The 21,505-nt window shown below is 43.5% G+C and overlaps 1 protein-coding gene across 1 annotated transcript in view; it reads right to left on the minus strand.

Moving 5' to 3' along the window:
- Window positions 1-11,153, minus strand: part of LOC126187807 (peptidoglycan recognition protein 1-like) — a 127,440-nt gene extending 116,287 nt beyond the window's left edge. The window contains exon 1 of the mRNA XM_049929092.1: window positions 11,039-11,153. Within this exon, the coding sequence (XP_049785049.1) occupies window positions 11,039-11,117 (79 nt within the window). The 5' untranslated portion in view covers window positions 11,118-11,153. The remainder of the gene's footprint in view (window positions 1-11,038) is intronic.
- Window positions 11,154-21,505: the final 10,352 nt, after the last annotated feature.

Consider the following 21,505-nt stretch of genomic DNA (forward strand, 5'->3'; position numbering starts at 1 on the left):
TTGATATCCATTTGACCTATGGCAGCTCCATCTAGCGGGCCAACCATAGCGTCATCTGGTTTCCCCCTTCAAGCTAGACGAGTTTCGTTCTTTGTAGTATTTTCTTTTGACGCTTATTTCGTGAGATATTTGGCCCAGTCACGATCAATGGACCACCCTGTATATTGATGTATAGTGGAGGGGAAACATATATTGATGTATAGTGAATGGAGGTACGGGTCATCATGGTACTGGCTTTCTTATACATAGCTAAAAGAAGATAAAAATAATTAGTTTCAAAGCAATCAGATACAAGTTGTAAGTCCTTTGAGAGCTGGGACACGGGGCTTCAATATCACGATGATGTTTGCCTATGCTCCTACGGAGGAATCAGATGAAGATGACAAGGATGCAGTTTACTTCGAAATGGAGAAGGAAATGAAAATGAAAAAAAAACTATCCTTGGGGATCTGAATGCAAAAATAGAGAAAGAAGTGTACGGAAACATAACAGGAAGGAACTGTCTACGTGGAGTCTGACTAAGTCTGATACACTTTGCCAGTGGAAAGTAAGTAATAAAAAGCTCATGGCGTCCAAGGAAAGATAATACGAAGTGCATGTGGGCATCGCCAGAGGGAGTTACGAGAAACCAGACAGACTATGCTACATATGATTATAGATAAACGGCACACATCAGTAATTATGGAAGTTAGCGGCTGTAGGGGGTAGATGGAGACACAGATCATTAGTTAGTGAGGATTAGATGTCGGCAGAAGACAGGTATAGTAAGAATCAAAAAGAGTAGGAGGAAAGTGAAACACAATATAGAAAGACTCCAAATTAAAGAAAAGCAGGAAGAATGCAAGAAGAAATTAGAAGAGATTATCAAGACAAGAAAGAGCACATGGATATGGAAACTAAGTGAGGGATACTGGTGCTCCGGCGTAACGATAAGCGACGACACGAAGAGGAGGAATGTAAGAGCAAAGAAGGCTGCGAGACGACATCAGCCAATTGCCTTCTGACAAGGATCGCAACACGACAGGAGCGCCCTCTAGCCGAAGAGAATATAAGCGCCGCTCCTGCCAGCCTCGGCCAACTGCTCTTCCATCGCCACGCAGAATATGTAACCCAAAAAAGACTGAAACCGATAAAGGTATTGTACCCAATGTTCACCGGCAGGGAATCGAACCTCTACACCAAGCTCCGGCTGTATCGGATGGCTGTCCACCCTTCCCTCAACTATGGCTCCACTGCGTGGCCTACGATTAGTGCCTCCCAGATGCAGCCCCTCCAGCACCTGCAGAATAAGGTGCTCTGGTGGAATTTGCATGCCCCTCCCCTCACGAGGAAACGGAGATGGCCACTCTCAAGACGTCCATGCGAGAGAAGGCGCGGCGTCTCTATGCCAAAGTAGAAACCCTTCGCCACACGGTCGCTGGCGTACAAACCACTGCCACCACAACTCCCCGGCACTGGCACTCTCTTCCTCTAATCATCCTTGAGGACTCAGATTCCGACCATAGTTAACGATAGCTATCTTACGGCCACTCATGAAGCGCTAGTATTAAATTGAACACTCGGTGGGCGTCGATCGTCGTAAACCACCAATTTTGCTACCTGATGTTGTTCGTAGTTCTGGCCATTAAAATTGCTATACCACGAAGATGACGTGCTACAGACGAGAAATTTAACCGACAGAAAGAAAATGCTGTGATATGAAAATGATTAGCTTTTCAGAGCATTCACACAAGGTTGGCGCCGGTGGCGACACCTAAAGCGTGCTGTCATGAGGAAAGTTTCCAACCGATTTCTCATATACAAACAGCAGTTGACCGGCGTTGCCTGGTGAAACGCTGTTGCGATGCCTCGTGAAACGAGGAGAAATGCGTACCATCACGTTTCCGACTTTGATAAAGGTCGGATTGTAGCCTATCGCGATTGCGCTTTATCGTATCGCGACATTGCTGCTCGCGTTGATCGAGATCCAATGACTGTTAGCAGAATATGGAATCGGTGGTTTCAGAAGGGTAATACGGAACGCCGTGCTGGATCCCAACGGCCTCGTATCACTAGCAGTCGACATCGTGCAGTAACGGATCGTGCAGCCATGTCACGATCCCTGAGTCAACGGATGGGGACGTTTGCAAGATAACAACCATCTGCACGAACAGTTCGAAGACGTTTGCAGCAGCGTGGATTATCAGCTCGGAGACCATGGCTGCGGTTACCCTTGACGCTGCATCACAGACAGGAGCGCCTGCGATGGTGTACTCAACGACGAACCTGGGTGCACGAATGGCTAAACGTCATTTTTTCGGATGAATCCAGGTTCTGTTTACAGCATCATGATGGTCGCATCCGTGTTTGGCGACATCGCGGTGAACACACATTGGAATCTTGTATTCGTCACCCGGCGTGATGGTATGGGGTGCCATTGGTTACACGTCTCGGTCACCTCTTGTTCGCACTGACGGCACTTTGAACAGTGGACGTTACATTTCAGATGTGTTAGGTCCCGTGGTTCTACACTTCATTCGATCCCTGCGAAACCCTACATTTCAGCAGCATAATGCACGACCGCATGTTGCAGGTCCTGTACGGGCCTTTCTGGATACAGAAAATGTTCGACTGCTGCCCAGGCCAGCACATTCTCCAGATCTCTCACCAACTCAAAACGTCTGGTCAATGGTGGCCGAGCAACTGGCTCGTCACAATACGCCAGTCACTACTCTTGATGAACTGTGGTCTCGTGTTGAAGCTGCATGGGCAGCTGTACCTGTACACGCCATCCAAGCTCTGTTTGACTCAATGCCCAGGCGTATCAAGGCCATTATTACGGCCAGAGGTGGTTGTTATGGGTACTGGTTTCTCAGGATCTATGCACCCAAATTGCGTGAAAATGTAATCACATGCCAGTTCTAGTATAGTATATTTGTCCAATGAATACCCGTTTATCATCTGTATTTCTTCTTGGTGTAGCAATTTTAGTGGCCAGTAGTGTATGTTACCTCTTGCCTGCAACCTGAACTTCCACCGTCGGACGGTGGTATGGGACTTCAAGTGCCGCCGCCACACACTCAAAGTGCACTTCAGCGATGTGTTTGGAACCACATCATTGTCGAATGGAACAGTTTTACCATCCATCAACACAGTAAGACCGTGAGCTACCTCCCATATTAAGGAAAAAAAAAAGTCTCGGCCGGACAGTACCAGACCGGGACTCGGAGACTAGCACAGTATTAGCATAGTACTAGAAGACAGTACTAAGCCAGCCCTAGAAGAGTGCACTAGGATAGCCGTTATTAGTGATACACAAACTGTGTGACACACTTACAAGTACTCTGTATATAGCAAAGGACTCTGACTTAATTGCATGTCGCCCATCGCTTGCGACAGCGTTGTAAATTCAAAGCTAAGTATTGTCAATCTTCTTAGTTGTAATAAAAACTATTAATGTGTTTTGCTTGAATTGTTGTATAGCGTTCCGAGAACGCAGCATCCTTTAGGCACCATATACGAGGCGAGTGGGCAGGACCCCACAACTGGAAACAGTTATCATTGTAACCATGGAAGAATCACTGGGGAGGCAGAATAATAAGGAAAAGTGAAATGGTTCGACGAGCAATGCTTACTGGTAATCCAGAGAGAATGAAGTGAGACAAAGAATGCTGCAAAGTAAAACAAGACTAGCATCAAAAACTATAGAGAGACGAGGAAAACAGCAGATAAGTTATAAATAGTGATGAAACGGCAATATTGAAGGAGGAAGACAGCGCAGTTGGACAAAATGGGGAGTAATAAGGAGAAACGAAAGTTCTGTGAAAGATCTACACTCTAGAGAAATGAAGAGAGGACGCCAACCAAGAACAGTCTTCTACACAGACAAAGATGGAAACCTAATTGGAGATAAAAGCAAAGCTTGGAAAGACTGCAAGAGTATTTTGCAGAGTTATTTGATGGGAATGGGGGAGAGGACAGAAGGAAACCTTGAATGCGGAAGAGAGGGAACTTAATTTAGAATTTTGGATTAGGTTCACAAACAGATAAGCAGGAAGTCGAATCACCAAACTTAGGAAGTGAAGAATGAATTTATAAACTTCAAGAATAATAAAGCAGGAGAAGACAGCATAAAGGCCGAATTATTAAAATTTGGTGGAAAGAAGATGGCTGTCAGTGAATTAATAAAGGAAATATGGATAAAGAAAGAAATGCCTAAGAATTGGACCGTGGAAATAACTCCCCTTTACACAACTATGGTGATAAGGCAGAATGCAGCAGTGAAGGAAGGAAGGAAGACTGGGTTTAACGCTCCATCGACATCGAGGTCATTAGAGACGGGTCACAAGCTCGGATTGTATCAAGGATGGGAAAGGAAATCGGTCGTGTACTTTCAGAGGAACCATCCCAGCATTTGCCTGGATCGACTTAGGGAAATTACGGAAAACCTAAATCTCGATGGTTGTACGCGGGTTTGAAGAGTGCAACAATTACCGCGGGACTGATCTCTTAGGCAAAACGTAAAAAGTGTTAAATAAGATTTTAGTCAGTTGGCTAGAATTCCGGGTGGAAACGGTACTGGGGGGATTATCAGAGTGGATTTAGGAGGCACAGATCCACAATGGACCAGATGTTTTTATTGAGACAAGTACTACAGAATTTTCATGACTATGACAAGTAACTGCGTTCGTTTTACGTTGATTTTAAACTAGCGTATGACAGCCTAGACAGAAATAAGATTCTCCGCTAAAATTAGTGAGGTTGGCCGAAATGACAATGAAAGCAACAGTTTTCAAGAACAGTATAGAGCAAGAGTTGTCAGGAGAGTTCCATGTGCGGAGGAAGCTGTGCCGAGGAGGTGTGATCTCTGCGTTACTTTTAACTTAGCACTTGAGAAGCTAATTCGGCAAATACCAACAAACCTAGTTGGAACAATATTTAAACGGCAGGTCCAGGTGGTGGCATACGCTGATGACATGGCATTAATCGCAAGGAATATCAGGGCTTGGAAGAATAATTATGCTGCACTGGAAGGAGCAGCGTGGAAATTAGGACTGGAAGTTAATACAGGGACAGCAAAGTGTATGATGATGCGAGATCCTAGTGAGGCGGAGAGGCTTCCATAAAAATAAATGGAGAAGTTTAAATACTTAGGCTCAATAATAGCAGAAGATAATACACTTAAGAGCAAAAAAAAAAAAAAAAAAAACCGGTGCACCTGCCTAATATCGTGTAGGGCCTCCGCGAGCACGCAGAAGTGCCGCAACACGACGTAGCATGGACTCGACGTGTCAGAAGTAGTGCTGGAGGGAATTGACACCATGAATCCTGCAGGACTGTTCATAAATCCGTAATAGTACGAGGGGGTGGAGATCTCTTCTGAACAGTGCGTTACAAGGCATTCCTGATATGCCCAATAATGTTCATTTCTGGGGAGTTCGGTGGTCAGCAGAAGTGTTTAAAGTCAGAACAGTGTTCCTGCAGCACTCTGCAGCAATTCTAGACGTGTGGGTGTCGCATTGTCCTGGTGGAATTGCCCATGGCCGTCGGAATGCACAGTGGAAGTGAATGGATGCAGGTGATCAGACAAGATGCTTACGTTATGTGTCACCTGTCAACTGCACGCGCCCCACTCCATTACAGAGCCTCCACCAGCTTGAACAGTCTCCTGCTGACATGCAGGGTGCATGGACTGACGAGTTTGTCTCCATACGCCGTACACGTCCATCCGCTCGATACAATTTGAAATGAGGCTTGTCTGACCAGGCAACATGTTGCCAGTCATCAACAGTCCACTGTCGGTGTTGACGGGCCAGGCGAGGTGTACAGGTTTGTGTCGTGCAGTCATCAAGGGTACACGAGTGGACCTTCGGCTCCGAAAGCCCATATCGATGATGTTTCGTTGAATGATTCGCACGCTGTCACTTGTTGGTGGCCCAGCATTGAAATCTGCAGCAATTTGCGTAGGGGTTGCACTTTTGTCACGTAGAACGGTTGTCTTGAATCGTCGTTGGTCCCGTTCTTGCATGATCTTTTCCGGCCGCAGCAATGTTGGAGATTTGAGGTTTTACCGGATTCCTAATATTCATGGTACACTCTTGAAATGGTCGTACGTGAAAATCCCCACTTCATCGCTCCCTCGGAGATGCTGCGTCCCACCGCTCGTGCGCCGATTACAGCGCCACGTTCAAACTAGCTTAAATCTTGATAACGGGCCATTGTAGCAGCAGTAACCGATCGAACAACTGCGCCAGACACTTGTTGTCTTATATAGGCGTTGCCGAACGCAGCGCCGTATTCTGCTGTTTACATATCTCTGTAGCGAATATGCGTGCCGATACCAGTTTCTTTGGCGCTTCAGAACAGCAGCACAAAACCAAGAAAGGCTAACAAGTGAAATCCGACGTTATTGTACCTTGGAGAAATTATTCAAGTCCAGAAATGTTAGTAGGAATACAAAAAGTCCAATTATATTTTACTAAATTAAGAACTATAGTAATGTATAGATCGGAAGGCTGGGTGATGATCACAAAGGAGGAAGGCTGGTTATTGAAAAGGATGATGATGATGAGGTTTCATACTCCGAGGAGTGTAGGGGTCGATGCGGGAGACCCGCACCGCCGTACTAGGCAAGGTCCTACCGGAGGTGGTTTGCACTTGCCTTCCTCCGACCGTAACGGGGATGAATGATGATGATAAAGACGACACAACAACACCCAGTCATCTCGAGGCAGGAAAATTCCCTGACCCCGGCGGGAATCGAACCCGGAACCCCGTGCACGGGAAGCGGGAACACTACCGCAAGACCACGAGCTGCGCACAATTGAAAGGGAAAAAGGAAGATTTTGAGAAAGATATTTGTGGCGGTGCGAGAGGATGAAAGGGGGAAAACAAGGACAAACACAGAACTACAGACATTCATGGACACATGAATATCATGGTGGATATCATGGAAGGAAGAATAAGGTGACCGGACATGTACAAAGAATGCCAGAAACTGGAAGTATTAAGAAAGCGTTTATAGAATAGCCTTAAGGGAGAGGAAGGCACAGGAAAAGGTGGCTTGAAGGTATAGAGGAAGACCTCAAAGCGCTGAGAGCCAGGAACTGTAGAAGGAATGCGGTGGACAAAGAAGAACGGAGGCAGGTGCCAATGGAAACCAATGTTCTACGAGGACTGTAGCGCCGACCAGTAAGTAGGTAATCACAAAAAAATGGATAGAAATTTAATGAACTCATCTGATTGCATTGCCCATGGACTTGGTCGTTTTGCAGTGTTGTATTCTTGATTCTTTTCCAGTATTTACAGCATTTGGTGACACACCGCTTGCGATATTTATCAAAAATCGTCTTGTACCGCCATTATCTACTATGAAAATTTTTACTACTTCTATCAGTTTCGACTGTTAAACATCATCACCAGCAGAGTACGTTTCCCGATTTCGGTATATGAGCGGAAACAAACATCATGTTTCATCTCACGCTACATAACGTCAAAAATACAGAACGTGAGAACTTAATACATATGTTTGTGTTTAAATTTAATGTAACTTCTGAAGTCCATTTCGTTTTATGACACTGTGTAGGTTCTGTGACTAGAAAAACTTCTTGCGGTGATTATTTGAAACAATCTACATTGAGCAACACTAAGAGTTTTCGTAGCAGCCGGTGGTAGTGAACCATGATTTTCAAATATATACCTTTACTAGTTTAGCGCCAGGAGAGTCTCTGGTGTAGACTGTACGGCCTGCAGAGATTTCTTTTATTAATAGAATTTTTATTTTGTTCGCAACTCCTTCTAAGCTTTTCATGCTAATTAAGGTCATACAAGCATGGTCCTTTCCGAAAGTATTTCTGACCAAAAATAGTGAAAACGTACCTTTTTAAATTTCTAACTAGAGAAGCCAAATTTAAATTTTCGTAAATTCAGCTTTAAAAATGCTTTCATAATAAAACATTTTCATAAACAATTTCATCCCCAATTTCACCCTCTTAGGGGTTCAATTTCCAAAAACACTGAAACATGCATTTTTGTTTGTTTGTAACCGAGAAGTCAAATGCCAATGTTCGTAGATGTAGCTTTAAAAATACTTTAGCAGTTTTTTTTAATAATGATATATTTTCAAAAAATCTGCCACTATTTTATCCCCATAGGGTTAAATTTCCAAAAGTGTTGAACCAAGTGTTTCTTTATTTCTGACCGAGAAATCAAATACCAATTTTCGTATGTCTAGCTTTAAAATTGCCTTAACAGCGACATGTTCCAAAAATAAACCTTCATCCCCTATTTCACCCCTTTAGGGTTGGAATTTCGTAAAATCCCTTTTTAAGCGACGCCTACGGTACATCTACACACCGTCTCCAAATTTCAAGTTTGTGTCTTACAGCGGTTTGTGCTAGGCGGTGATGAATCAGTCGGTCAGGACATTCCCTTCGGCCGGCCTGTGTGGCCGTGCGGTTCTAAGCGCGTCAGTTTGGAACCGCGTGACCGCTACGGTCGCAGGTTCGAATCCTGCCTCGGGCATGGATGTGTGTGATGTCCTTAGGTTAGTTAGGTTTAAGTAGTTCTAAGTTCTAGGGGACTGATGACCTCAGTAGTTAAGTCCCATAGTGCTCAGAGCCATTTGAACCATTTTTTGACATTCCCTTCATACCCAGAGATTAAGATTATGGCGGGTTGAAACGATGGACACGTATGTGGAAAGACGCGTTCGTGCTGCCAGAAATGAGAAAAAATAGTAGCAGCGAATACTCATACGTTTACATGTCAAAAATACTTCTCTTTCTGCGGCCTTGTACACGTGAAAACCGATTTGCACCGGAGCGACCATACTCGTAGTCGAGCGATCTGCAAGGAACGAGCAGTCCTTCTGGAGCAAACAGTAAACAAGCGCAAGCAAACATTATTCGACCTGGTTCGGTCCGCATTCGCATATACTCCTTCGTGTTCCGCTAGCTATGGGGTCTTTCAGTGAACCATCAAACCAAGTTCGCGATAGATTCGCATCGGCGCTCGCAGCCTGGAAAACTTCGTGTTATTTTGCGCATGAACTGCTTTTGTTATCGATGATAGTCTACCGTAAACGCCGGAAAAACTCGGATAAGGAGAGGAAGGGAAAGGCCCTCCACTGAGGAAAACGAACCGTAGATTAAAACGACTGAAAGGAGAAACAGTTTCCTCATTTACACTCTCGCAAGGTCATAGTCTGCAGACATTGTTCACCATTGCAGTACTAACGAGGAAAACACAGCGTTTACTATAACTCGATTTCCCAGAAACTTCGCTCAGTGGAAGAGGGGTCAAAATAAGCTGACGCGTCTCGGGCTATCTGTCGATACTCGACCGTTCTGAAAAAGTGACTGTCGAAGTTCTCGACACACTTTATGTGCCTTTTACCGACGAGACAGAAGAAGCGGTGGCTCAGTGCCTAGAGTCGCGGCTTCACACTTTCGCCCCTCGTATTTGAAACCCGATTCTTATTTTTATTTTTGTTTTTCTTTTACCTACTCAAGTCCGTACATTACTACATGAATGTATTCCAATGTATGTTGAAATAATGTTGTCCGAATTCGTCTACTAATTGTGTGTCTGATGCATGAATAAAAAAAGCAAAAAGCCAATAAATGGATGGAAAAATTATTTGTAATTGTTGTCGGTGAAATTCCTCTGGTGCAACTTCATTCGTAATCCATAGCATGTGCCAGTTTCGCAGAAGTGATCTGTTGTGCATTGTCTAACGCGAAATTATTGCAAACGCGTGAAATCTTCGGCAATGTTAACGCCGTTTCTTTCCCGAGTGGCATTTATACGAAGAAATGTCTCTGTGCAAACGTGCCTTCCTGCGATGCTCATAGTGGTCGGAATTCCTACATTTCGAATGTTTCTACGGTCGTTATAATCCAAGGGAAAGCAGAACATCCTTCTGGAGAATAAACATAAGAATATAATATAAGGATTAAGAATTGCTATAGGAATGAAATACAAGAATATGAATATTTAAAAAAACTGCGCGACCAGTGCGACTGCTTAAAGAACGTCGAAAACTTTGACGATCGTTCTCTTAGAAACGGTCGACACCTAAGGATAAGCTGAGATACGTGTTCGTTTGTTTTGACTCGTCTTTCGCCAAGCGAAGTTCCTCGTAAGTGAACCAGTTTTACTGATGAGTGCACATATTGATTTTAAATACTGTGAATTATTATTCTTGTACTTCACGCTAAAGCAATGTATTATACATTATCTAAAGAAATTATCATATTAAAATATTTTATATATCTTATTGTTGTTATTATTCTATCCTATGCAAATGTGGCACAATACAAGTGCCAATGACAGCCAATTATATTTTGGAGGGGAGGGGGTGAAAGGAGGAAGGGACAATAAGAAACTGTGAACCCCATTGGACACGGCCTTGTATCTGTGCTTGTTACAGCTACCGGATGGTTATAACTACAGTGCAGCAACTCACGGGGTTCCACTGTGAGCTGTAATTATCGTATGACAGTGAAACATGGTAAATATGCTAATGCGATAATGCGGGACCGATTTACACTGGAAAAAAATTAGTTGCAATTTTAGCTACCAGGTACAAATCTAGCGCTGTACAGCATCTAGCCTACGTCTCCTGTGTTCATATTGAACGAATTGTGTAAACGGCGGTTAGTAACAAAATCAACGTTATGCCTTTCTCACTTGTTTAACCTTTTCTGCCCACGTCCCGGTCCCTAATCCATTACATATCGAAGTATTTCAATGTCTTTCTTGCATTCAGCGCCAGATTTGCACATGGTGACCAAAATTGGAACTATTTTTTTCCCTGCGTAAATCGGTTCCACATTAATGCATTAGAATATCTGCTGAGTTTCGCTGCCTTGCGATAGTTGTAGCCCACACTGGACCTCTGTGAGTAGCTGCATTTTAATTACAATCACGTGGTGCAAGCGAATTTGAACACTGGCGTTTATCTACGAGCGCTCGTTCACCTCTTTTCGTTCCGGTGTAAATGCGGCCTGTAACGCTTGCAAAATGTGGCTGCCTATAAACTGCTGTGTGTACTTGCCATTATCCTCCTGCCCCTCTTCGGCTAGCGCGGTCTCTGCATGTTTATCTTGCCCCCTTACCGTCTCGGAGATGCGCATCTTTGCGACTGACGCCAGAATCTCACCGGAAACAGTCCAGCAAGCGCCCGCCACTTGCCCTCCCGCCGATCAGGTGGTGGGGAGTAGGTGCGCAGTTCCCGCCGATTCGCACTGCACAAACAAAACAAGCGGCATACGTCAGCGCGGAGGGGACTTCCCTTCTCTGCCGGCCTCCTGACGGTGCTCTTCCTCGTGTCAAAGCCGGGGTACAGCGCCAAAAATAAGAGAAAGGATGAAGGCTGCAGAAACAGTGACGACGCACTATTTCAGACAAAATACTAGTCGCTTCCTTAAAAGACGCCATTAGTTACTATGGCGCTCTGTAGTAGCTGTAGATGTGGTACTACCTACTAACCCTTTTGTGGGCAAAATTATTGAGCAGTTTTTTTAATGAATGGAGAGCAGATAGTAGTTAATAGATAGGTATATTTATCATACAGAATATCAAATTTGCTCCAACTGTGAAAGTGAGGTCACACAACAAGGTGGGAAGTATTCCTCCCACTGCCCTTCCTTGGAGTTAAATGACAAAAACAACTTTTTCAATATGTGTCATATTTATTTGATAGATTTACTTCTCTTGTTACAATGGTTGTTCACAATTACTTGCCATGAAATTTTCTGTAACATTGGCCTATGCAAAGTGGTATTTGACAATATGTACAAACACAGCGAGTGCTCTTTTCCGCAGCATTGGTACTACATGACGGCACGTCCAGTAGGTTTCTCCTAAAATGGGTCGATGCTCCCCTACAGCCAAAAGACGAAAATCTTCAGGTACTTTACCCCTTTTTGCCAGAAAGACAGGTTTTTGTCCACGCCTTTTTTGGGATGAGAAGCCAGCGATCAATTGTGTGGCTAGATGGAGCTGATCATGCTGTCCACTTTCTCTTTTACTAATTTTCCACAGGATAAAACTGTTCACTGCAGAAACGTCCACCAGGAAATAAAATATTCTGTGCCACCATTTTACAGAACGGCTGCCAATAGCATACCTTTCTCATAACTGATCAAATTTATCGACACCACCCGTTATTTTGTTGTATTCTGCCACAACTTCAGGACAAGAAATCTCTGTACTAGTACCATCCTTGTTTTTCCTTTTCACTGTTGCTGTTTCTCATGAGTCATGAATTGAGGACAGGAAAGTGACTGGACGGTTATCCATCCATTTTACTGCAGAAATAGCTCCTTTTGTTTCAAACTGGAATTCTCCCCGTTCCAATTTTACGTTTTCCTTCATAAATTTGGGTAAATCGAAAGTATTTACCTGATACTATAGCTTTGAGGAAAAAATCACAAAATGTCACGCAAACAGCACTGAAAGGCTCCCCTACAGAGCGACAATCAGCTATACAATGCCTCTGTGCAAAGGTACAGCAAAAACGGCGGGAACTTCCTATTGGAAGCAGTACCCTATACTGTTCACTAGGTAGTAGCACCGTACAGAGGTGGGAACTGTGAATCCCACGGGACTAGGAGCGAGTTCATTGTAGTGGGAAGCATGTTTCCCACGGCTCACGAAAGGGTTAAAGGAGCCCTGCAGCGTGGGGTGTATGTGCCTCTGCGTTGTGCGGAATCAGAGCAGTAAGAAAGGTCGACGAGGAGACAGTACAGCAGAAAGGAGCTACCGCGTTTGAATGTGCCCTCTGCCACACCGTGAATAAAGTTGCCCAATTTGTTGGTGTAACAGCGCGGACTGCCCAACGTCCCTAAAAGAAATGATATACGCTGAGATGAAAAAAGTCACGAGATGTCTCCTGAAATCGTGTCGGATCTCCTTTTGTCCTGCGTAGCAACTCGACGTGGCATGGACTGAACAATCGTTGGAAGCCCCCTGCAGAAATATTGAGCCAGGCTGCCTCTACACCCATCCATAACTGTGGAGGCATTGCTAGTGCCGAATTTTGTACATACACTGACGTCTCGCTTACGTCTCACAAGTGTTAAATTGGGTTCGTGTTGGACGATCTGGGAGGCCAAATCCTTCGCTCGAACTGTTCAGAATATTCTTCAAACCAATCGCGAACAGCTGTGGCCTGTTGACATTTCGCATTGTCATTCAAAAAAATTTCGTTGTTGTTTGGGAACAAGAAGTCCACGAATGGCTGCAAATGGTCTCCAAGCAGCCAGACATAACCACTGCCAGTCAATGTTCGATTCAATTCGGCCAGAGGACCTAGCCCACACCGTTATGGAGTCATCACCATCTTGCACAGTGCCTTATTGGCAACTTTGGTCATGGCTTCGTGGTGTCTGCGCTACACTCGAAACTTACCAACAACTCTTACTAACTGAAATCGGGACTTATCTGACCAGTTCACAGTTTTTCAGTCGTATGGGGTCCAACCGATATAGTCAAAAGCCCAATAGAGGTGCTGCAGGCGATGTGCTGTTAGCAAAAGCACTCGAATCGGTCGTTTGCTGCCTTAGCCCATTAATGCCAAATTCCACCGCATTGTCCTAATGGACACGTTCGTCGTACGTCCCACATTGATTTCTGTGGTTATTTCTTGCAGTGTTGCCTGTCAGTTAATACTGACAACACTACGCAAACGCCGATGCTCTCGGTAGTTAAGTAAAGGCCGTCGACCACTGCATTGTCCATAGCGAAAGGTAATGCCTGAAATTTGGTATCCTCTGCACACTCTTGACACTGTGGAATTGAATTCCCTAACGATTTCTGAAATGGAATGTTTCAAACGTCTAGCTCCCACTACCATTCGGCGTTCAGAGTCTGTTAACTACCTTCGTGTGGGCATAATCACATCGGAAACCTTTTTACATGACTCATCTGAGAACAATGACAAATCGATTTTTAATCTTTTATTTTTTTAATTTTTTAAAAATTATTTTCATTTCGAGTCCCCGCTGCTTGAGACATTTTTATGTTTTATTCAGCCAATGCACTGCCCTTTTTACACCTTTTGTGCACGATAGTACCACCATCTGTTTATGTATAAATCGCTATCCCAATCCACCTCAGTGTATCTCTCACAGCCATGGGCGTCCGAATAAATTTTTTCAAGAATGGGCAATATTCTAAAACCACCATTTTTGACAAAATTTACAGAAAATATATAAAACTTATTGTATCTGACACTTTCAATACTTATCCAGTCAATATTTCGGAAGTAGATTATTTTCATACTTCTGTGTACCCTCTAATGGCTTGACCTAACTTTCAGTAACTAAAGTAGGATTATGGAATTAAGATACGACACTTTCAACACAATTTAATTAAAAAGACGTAAGTAACGTTCTCTCTCAATAATAAATGCAAGAAAGACCGCTAATCTTACATCAAGAAAACTAAAATCCACAGTAATTATTATAAGTGCGAGGAATGGCACAGCAAACATGTCAGGCTTCACGGCGTGACGGGGCGTTTCCCGCGCGATGTCGGCACCACATACCTTCCAGGACCCTAATGGCCACTTTGCCCCGCTCTCCCCTATTTGAGTATCTTTACTAGTCTGTGAAAATGTATTCCGCCTTTTTGATGTAACGGTCTGCATTGACATTCTCATATCACTAAATTCTGCGTATCTGTCTAGTTAGGAACTGAAACTAGAAAACTTCACAAAAATGTTTTCATTCACTCACCAACAATATTGGGTTTACACTGAAAATTGAAAATCCGAAAGTGAAAAGAAAACAGGCCCCTTAAGCAAATGCCGTTGATTTTGAACAAACACAAATAAAAAATGTCACTTAAATATACTCTTCTGCCATCTGAAGCCTTTTTTTACCTTAACTTCACATCTGACGTGTTAATGGATGTTTCATGCCTTCTAATTTTTAACGTTGTTCAGCATAGTAAAAGTTGATTCGGTGTAGCATATAATAAAAGTTGAAAAACATGTGTTCTGAAAGCTACATTTATTTGAGTAAAGAGTAGCTCAGTGAGAGCATTCGACGATATGACTACAGGACACTTTAAAAAAACAGCCAACAGCTACTTTTATCATCCAGGAACTGATCCAACATAGTCCTTAGGTATCCAGTTTGACACGTTGTCATGCTCCGATGGCAGCTAGACTTTATTCGTAATTCTATGACTTGACGTTGCGCTGTCTTGGCCTCCTTGTAGTTTGAGTAGGTACCAACTCCCGGAGAGCACGTATCTTCAATCTGCAAATTTCATCATTCATCTCTTCTAGTGCAGAAAAACGTAGTTCTTCCTTTCGAATGATGTAATGGTCGATAGATGCAGTCCAACCATTCCTTAGCGTCTACTACACTCCATCTGTCGGGTAAAACTGAATGCATTCTCAGCAAGCCTTGATAGGTCTTGTTCGTCCTCGACAAATATTAAACTACCATATAATTATCGATAGGCAGTTAGGGAAGAGAGTGTCCTTATGGGAAACGGTTGTTGGGCAAGTGAGCTCCAGCAGTGTTAATACTGTGCTGTGTATGCGAGCTGTCTCTTTCTGTAGCTCGATAAGGGCCGTGTGAGGAAGTGACATACAGAAGTTGGAGGCTCTATTTCGACAACATTGTTATAAGAGTAACGTTGCCGCAGAAGCCACAGCGACAAGAAAACGAGGTAATTTCCCATGAACGGCCTGACACCTAAACCCAAGTTATGTAGCACTTGCTATAGCCGCAGTTTTTCCTTTGCATACGGCAGTTCTAAGTCTGCTATTTAGTAGAATTTCAACCAGTCGCTTCCGAAAATATCTGAAAATTCTCTAATGAATAATAAGCCTGTATTGCAGATTTCAGGAGGGGGCGCTGTCCCGTCTACCCTCTCCCTTCCCTTCCCTTGTGGCGGCCTATGCTCACAACCCACTGTGTGAGGAAACGGAATGTCGTAACCAATAGGACCCGGGAATCTCATCAAAGGTCATTGCTCACAATGGCACATAAAGCTTCACATCTCAAATGGACCAAGCATCGCTGAAACTGAATTGAAATGCTGTATTTAGAGAGAAGTCGGTAGTGGTAAGATACTGGGTTAAAAAAAAAAATTGACCCAGAAATTTATTTATTTAAAAATGGTACTGCAAATATGTGTGTATTTCTTTAGCATGTCTTCAGTAATTCTGAGAAGCTTCAATAAATGCTAACAAATGAACTGCACACTTTTAGAATTAGAAACTGAACAATTTAGCTGAAGCTAGTAAACTTTCAAGCTTCACTTCACTCCGGTGGTTGTGTCTATCAAGACAGTATTAACTAAAACAAAGACGAAAACATTTCCACCAGCAGAAGTTACACACCAATATACTACGATGAGTACACATATAGTTATCAACTCAGAGCAGGTAGAGCGGCCATAATCATGCCAGAAACCTTTTCACATGAATCACCCAATTACAAGTGAAAGCTCTGCCCTTTTGTGCCTTGTGCACGCGATACTATCGCCATTTATAAATTTGCATATTGCTATACAATGACCTCTGTCACCGCTGTGTGTACTATTGTGTGTACACCAGATATTGTTGGATTGGGGATGCTGTAATGATCAGAGTGTGCTTTTCGTCAATATATATGAAGGTAAAAAATTCCTGTTTTGTATTATTTCAAATGTGCCAAATAACAATGCCTCTTGGTCACAGGTTCAGTCAACAAAGCATCTGGCTTGTGTTCATGTATTAGAGTGTAATTCTGGTTTCTATATGCTATCATAGTATTTCTGTTTTGTTTTAATTACTTCAGTATAAATGGTGTTTAAAATACGTTGTCTTATTGAGGAAGAACCGTGCCAGATGTGTACCTTGAATCACACTTCCACACTCTGATCATTACAGCATCCCCAATCCAACAATATCTGGTGTCTAGCCCATCAAACAATATGACAACATCTGAACAAGCATTCTCCATGGGAACTTCTCAACAACGACTCACCACTGCTACATCTCAACAAGCACTCTCCACCACGACTTCTCGACAAGAACTGCCAGTGGAGGCGGCTGAATAATACTCTTGGCGCAATCTCTGACGCTGTGACTCAGTGTAGCCACCTTTCAACGTACGTGTAAACGGTGTTCGCGCAGCAATCGCCGATACAGTGTAACTGAGGCGGAGTAAGGGGAACCAGCCCGAGGTAGATGGAAAACCGCCTTAAAAACCATCCACAGGCTGGCCGGCACACCAGACCTCGACACTAATCCGCCGGGCGGTTTCGTGCCAGGGACTGGCACGTTTTCCCGCCCAGGAAAAAGCGCGTTAGACCACGCGGCTTGCCCGGCGGGCTTAAGCGTACTAATTACTGGAATCTCAGCGTAAATACCAGTTCAGTGTATCATATTTACATCCACCTGAAAAGACAAATTAGCTGTGCAGTCCTTTGTAGAGTGCCTCTACACGAAAAGATGGTACGTACTGAAATAGACGCATATGAAGATTCATTAAATATGTTAGTACAGGACTTAATGTCGGCTGGTACGGTGGTCCAGCGCCTCCCAGGCGTTTTGTTTTTTGAATTCAGTGGAACATACCGGCACCGGAGGAGGAAATAGTAAAGGCGTATTAAATCGCAACGTAACTATGATTCCTGCTGCACCGGCCCTAGTGAACGGGATAATTAGCTGGCCATACACGAGCGGGTTTCCACGACGGGCCACAGATATTCTAGGCTGATTCTTGAATACCCACAGGCATCGCCAGTGCGTTAGTGGAGAACGACCTTCAGACTGTTACCCTCAGTTCTGGTTCAAATGGTTCAAATGGCTCTGAGCACTATGGGACTTAACTTCTGAGATCATCAGTCCCCTAGAACTTAGAACTACTTAAACCTAACTAACCTAAGGACATCACACACATCCATGCCCGAGGCAGGACTCGAACCTGCGACCGTAGTGGTCGTGCAGCTCCAGACTGCAGCGCCTAGAACCGCTCGGCCACTCCGGCCGGCCTCATTTCTGGGAACTGCCTATTCGGCATCTCAGCAAGTACATACACGGGTGGATTTTAATGATGGGCATCGTTCAGCCAATTCAGTCAGTTCTCGGCGAGCAGGTGGTCGATGCGCAACCCCAGCATAACGACGCGCACACGTCGGCTACCCCTCAATCTTATCAAACTATTTTAAAAGAAACTGTTCGCTAGAAAAAGAAAATGTTTTTCACGTCAGTTGTAGCGCTATATGTCAGTTTCACGATGAAGTGCTTATCATTTCACTAATGATCATGGTTACAGTAATATTTCGCATATCAATAACACACTGCGTAAAATTCGAAAAGTTTGCAATGAATAGGGTCGCTACGAATTTGCGTTTGATGCATAAACTGAGATGACAAAAGTTATGGGATACCTCCTAATAACGTGTCGCGCCTGCTTTTGCTCGACGTTGCAGCCGGCCGCTGTGGCCGAGCGGTTCTAGGCCCTTCAGTCCGGAACCGCGCTGCTGCTACGGTCGCAGGTTCGAATCCTGCCTCGGAAATGGACGTGTGTGATGTCCTTAGGTTAGTTAGGTTTGAGTAGCTCTAAGTTCTAGGGGACTGATGACGTCAGAAGTTAAGTCCCATAGTGCTCAGAGCCATTTGAACCAAGTGTCCGGACCGTTCGCCGGATAGTTACGTTACTTAAGGAAACAGGAAGTGTTCAGCCACATGTGAAATGTCAACCACGACCTGCAACAAATGATGATGCCCAAGTAGGTGTTTTAGCTGCTGTCGCGGCTAACCGCACATCACAAACAGACAAATTGCGCGAGAATCGGGAATCTCAAAAACGTTGGTGTTGAGAATGCTACATCAACACCGATTGCACCCGCACCATATTTCTATACACCAGGAATTGCATGGCGACGACTTTGAACGTCGTGTACAGTTCTGCCACTGGGCACAAGAGAAATTACGGGCCGATGACAGATTTTTTGCACGCGTTCTATTTAGCGACGAAGCGTCAGTCACCAACAGCGGTAACGTAAACCGGCATAATATGCACTATTGGGCAACGGAAAATTCACGGTGGCTGCGTCAAGTGGAACATCAGCGACCTTGGCGGGTTTAATGTATGTTGCGGCATTATGGGAGGAAGGGTAATTGGTCCCCATTTTATCGATGGCAATCTAAATGGTGCAATGTATGCTGATTTCCTACGTAATGTTCCACCGATGTTACTACAAGATGTTTCACTGCATGACAGAATGGCGATGTACTTCCAACATGACTGATGTCCGGCACACAGCTCGCGTGCGGTTGAAGCGGTATTGAATAGCATATTTCATGACAGGTGGATTGGTCGTCGAAATGGCCCGCACGTTCACCGGATCTGACGTCCCCGGATTTCTTTCTATGGGGAAAGTTGAAGGATATTTGCTGTCGTGATCCAGCGACAACGCCTGACAACATGCGTCAGCGCATTGTCAATGCATGTGCGAACATTACGGAAGGCGAACTACTCGCTGTTCAGAGGAATGTCGTTACGCGTATTGCCAAATGCATTGAGGCTGATGGACATCACTTTGAGAATTTATTGCATTAATGTGATATTTACAGGTAATCACGCTGTAACAGCATGCGTTCTCAGAAATGATAAGTTCACAAAGGTACATGTATCATGTTGGAACAACCGGCATAAAATGTTCAAACGTACCTACGTTCTGTATTTTAATTTAAAAATACTACCTGTTATCAACTGTTCGTCTAAAATTGTGAGCCGTATGTTTGTGACTATTACAGTGCCTTCTATCACAAAGCGAAAAATATGGTCCAACTAAAACATTCATATTTTCTTACGTACTACACGAATATGTAATAAAAATGGGGGTTCCTATTAAAAAAAAACGCAGTTGGTATTCGTTTGACCTATGGCAGCGCCATCTAGCGGGCCAACCATAGCGCCATCTGGTTTCTCCCTTCAAGCTAGACGAGTATCGTTCTTTGTAGTTTTTTAGTTTGACGCTTATTTCGTGAGATATTTGGCCTGGTCACGATCAATGGACCACCTTGTATATTCGCCACTGCTCTGCATATTTTCGCAATTTCTTGTGTGCAAGAGAGTACCGAAATGTCGCCACCTTAATGGAAGTGGAATTATTTCCTCTGAACAGTGCGACCATCAAATAAAATATGTAAACTGCACAGATACTGCCTAAGTATTCTGATTGTGCTTTGTAATACAGTGCCAGGATAGCAACACCCGTGGTTCAATAGTGTCATAGATGATCATTTATAGAAATGCAAAGCGTTAAAATTTACTGAAACAAGTCGCAGAGGAAAGAAGAAGGAACATGAAGCTATTCTTCCTCTTGTTTATTATTTATTCTCTTATATGTAATTTGTGACCAATATTATAGAAAAATCGGTTTTGTTTTTATAAATTCATGGCAATCTGACATTACATCTTTTGCTCCTTCACAATACGTTTCTTCTCGTGTTGTGCTTTTGTCTTCCTTTTGCAATTTCGCATGCTGCCTTTACAAGGAAAATACATAATAAGAAACTGCACATAAAAAAATTGCCGTATACATCCTCATTTCAAATTCGGATGGAGATAAGCATCAGTTTTAAACTGTTGAGAAATTTTTAAACACTATATCGCTCACCTGAAGTTGAGACTTGTACATGTTAGAGCACGTGCACAGATATATGGAAAGGCTAAGTTGCTATTAAAATTACATGTAATTTTTGATGAATATTACAGGCAAGTGTGTTCTGTTTTTACGAATTACTGGCAATCTGACATTAATTCCTTTGCTGCTTTTTTATGTTTCTTTTCGTGTTGTGCTCCTGTCTCCTTTTTCTAATTCCTCATATTGCGTTCATAAGGAAATTACATAATTAGAAACTGCGCGTGACACGGGGCAGCTTGTTACACGTAACAACTAGTCCCCAACGAAATTGTACTAATTGCCCCAAACATTGCCATTTCATATTTGGTTACAAATAAGCGTCAATTTTCAATTGCAGAGAAATTTGAAACATTTTATTACTCGTATGAAGTTGAGATTTCCACGTGATACTGCGCTTGCACTAATATATGGAAAGGTGGGGTTGCTATTGAAAAAAGTAGTCTGTGAAGAATAAATTACGGACAGAGAAACAATGTTGCGTCTTGCTGTCCTTCTACTGCTAACTGCTGTAGCGATAGGCACGAGAACTGTACTATCAGGCGCTACCATCTACTGGAAAGAAAAACATTGCAATGAGCAGTTAACCTAAAATTCGCATATAAAAGTTTCTCCATGTAACAACTAGCCCCAATCTGCCCTGCTATCAGGGGATATTAGAGATGGACAAATAAGCGGCAGTACAAATGCACACAGGTTTGTTTCACTCTTGGCATATGGTCATAGAAATGCTGAAAAACCGAAAATGGCAGGCACTTTAAGATACAAGTCAAGTATCCCACCAAGGCTTTCCCACAAAGTTTCCAGTACCAATGTGGAATTTACTACAGTCCTACATATCGCTCTGATAGTGACGGCGAAG

The sequence above is a fragment of the Schistocerca cancellata genome, chromosome 5, assembly GCF_023864275.1.
Source record: "Schistocerca cancellata isolate TAMUIC-IGC-003103 chromosome 5, iqSchCanc2.1, whole genome shotgun sequence".
Lineage (NCBI taxonomy): Eukaryota > Metazoa > Arthropoda > Insecta > Orthoptera > Acrididae > Schistocerca > Schistocerca cancellata.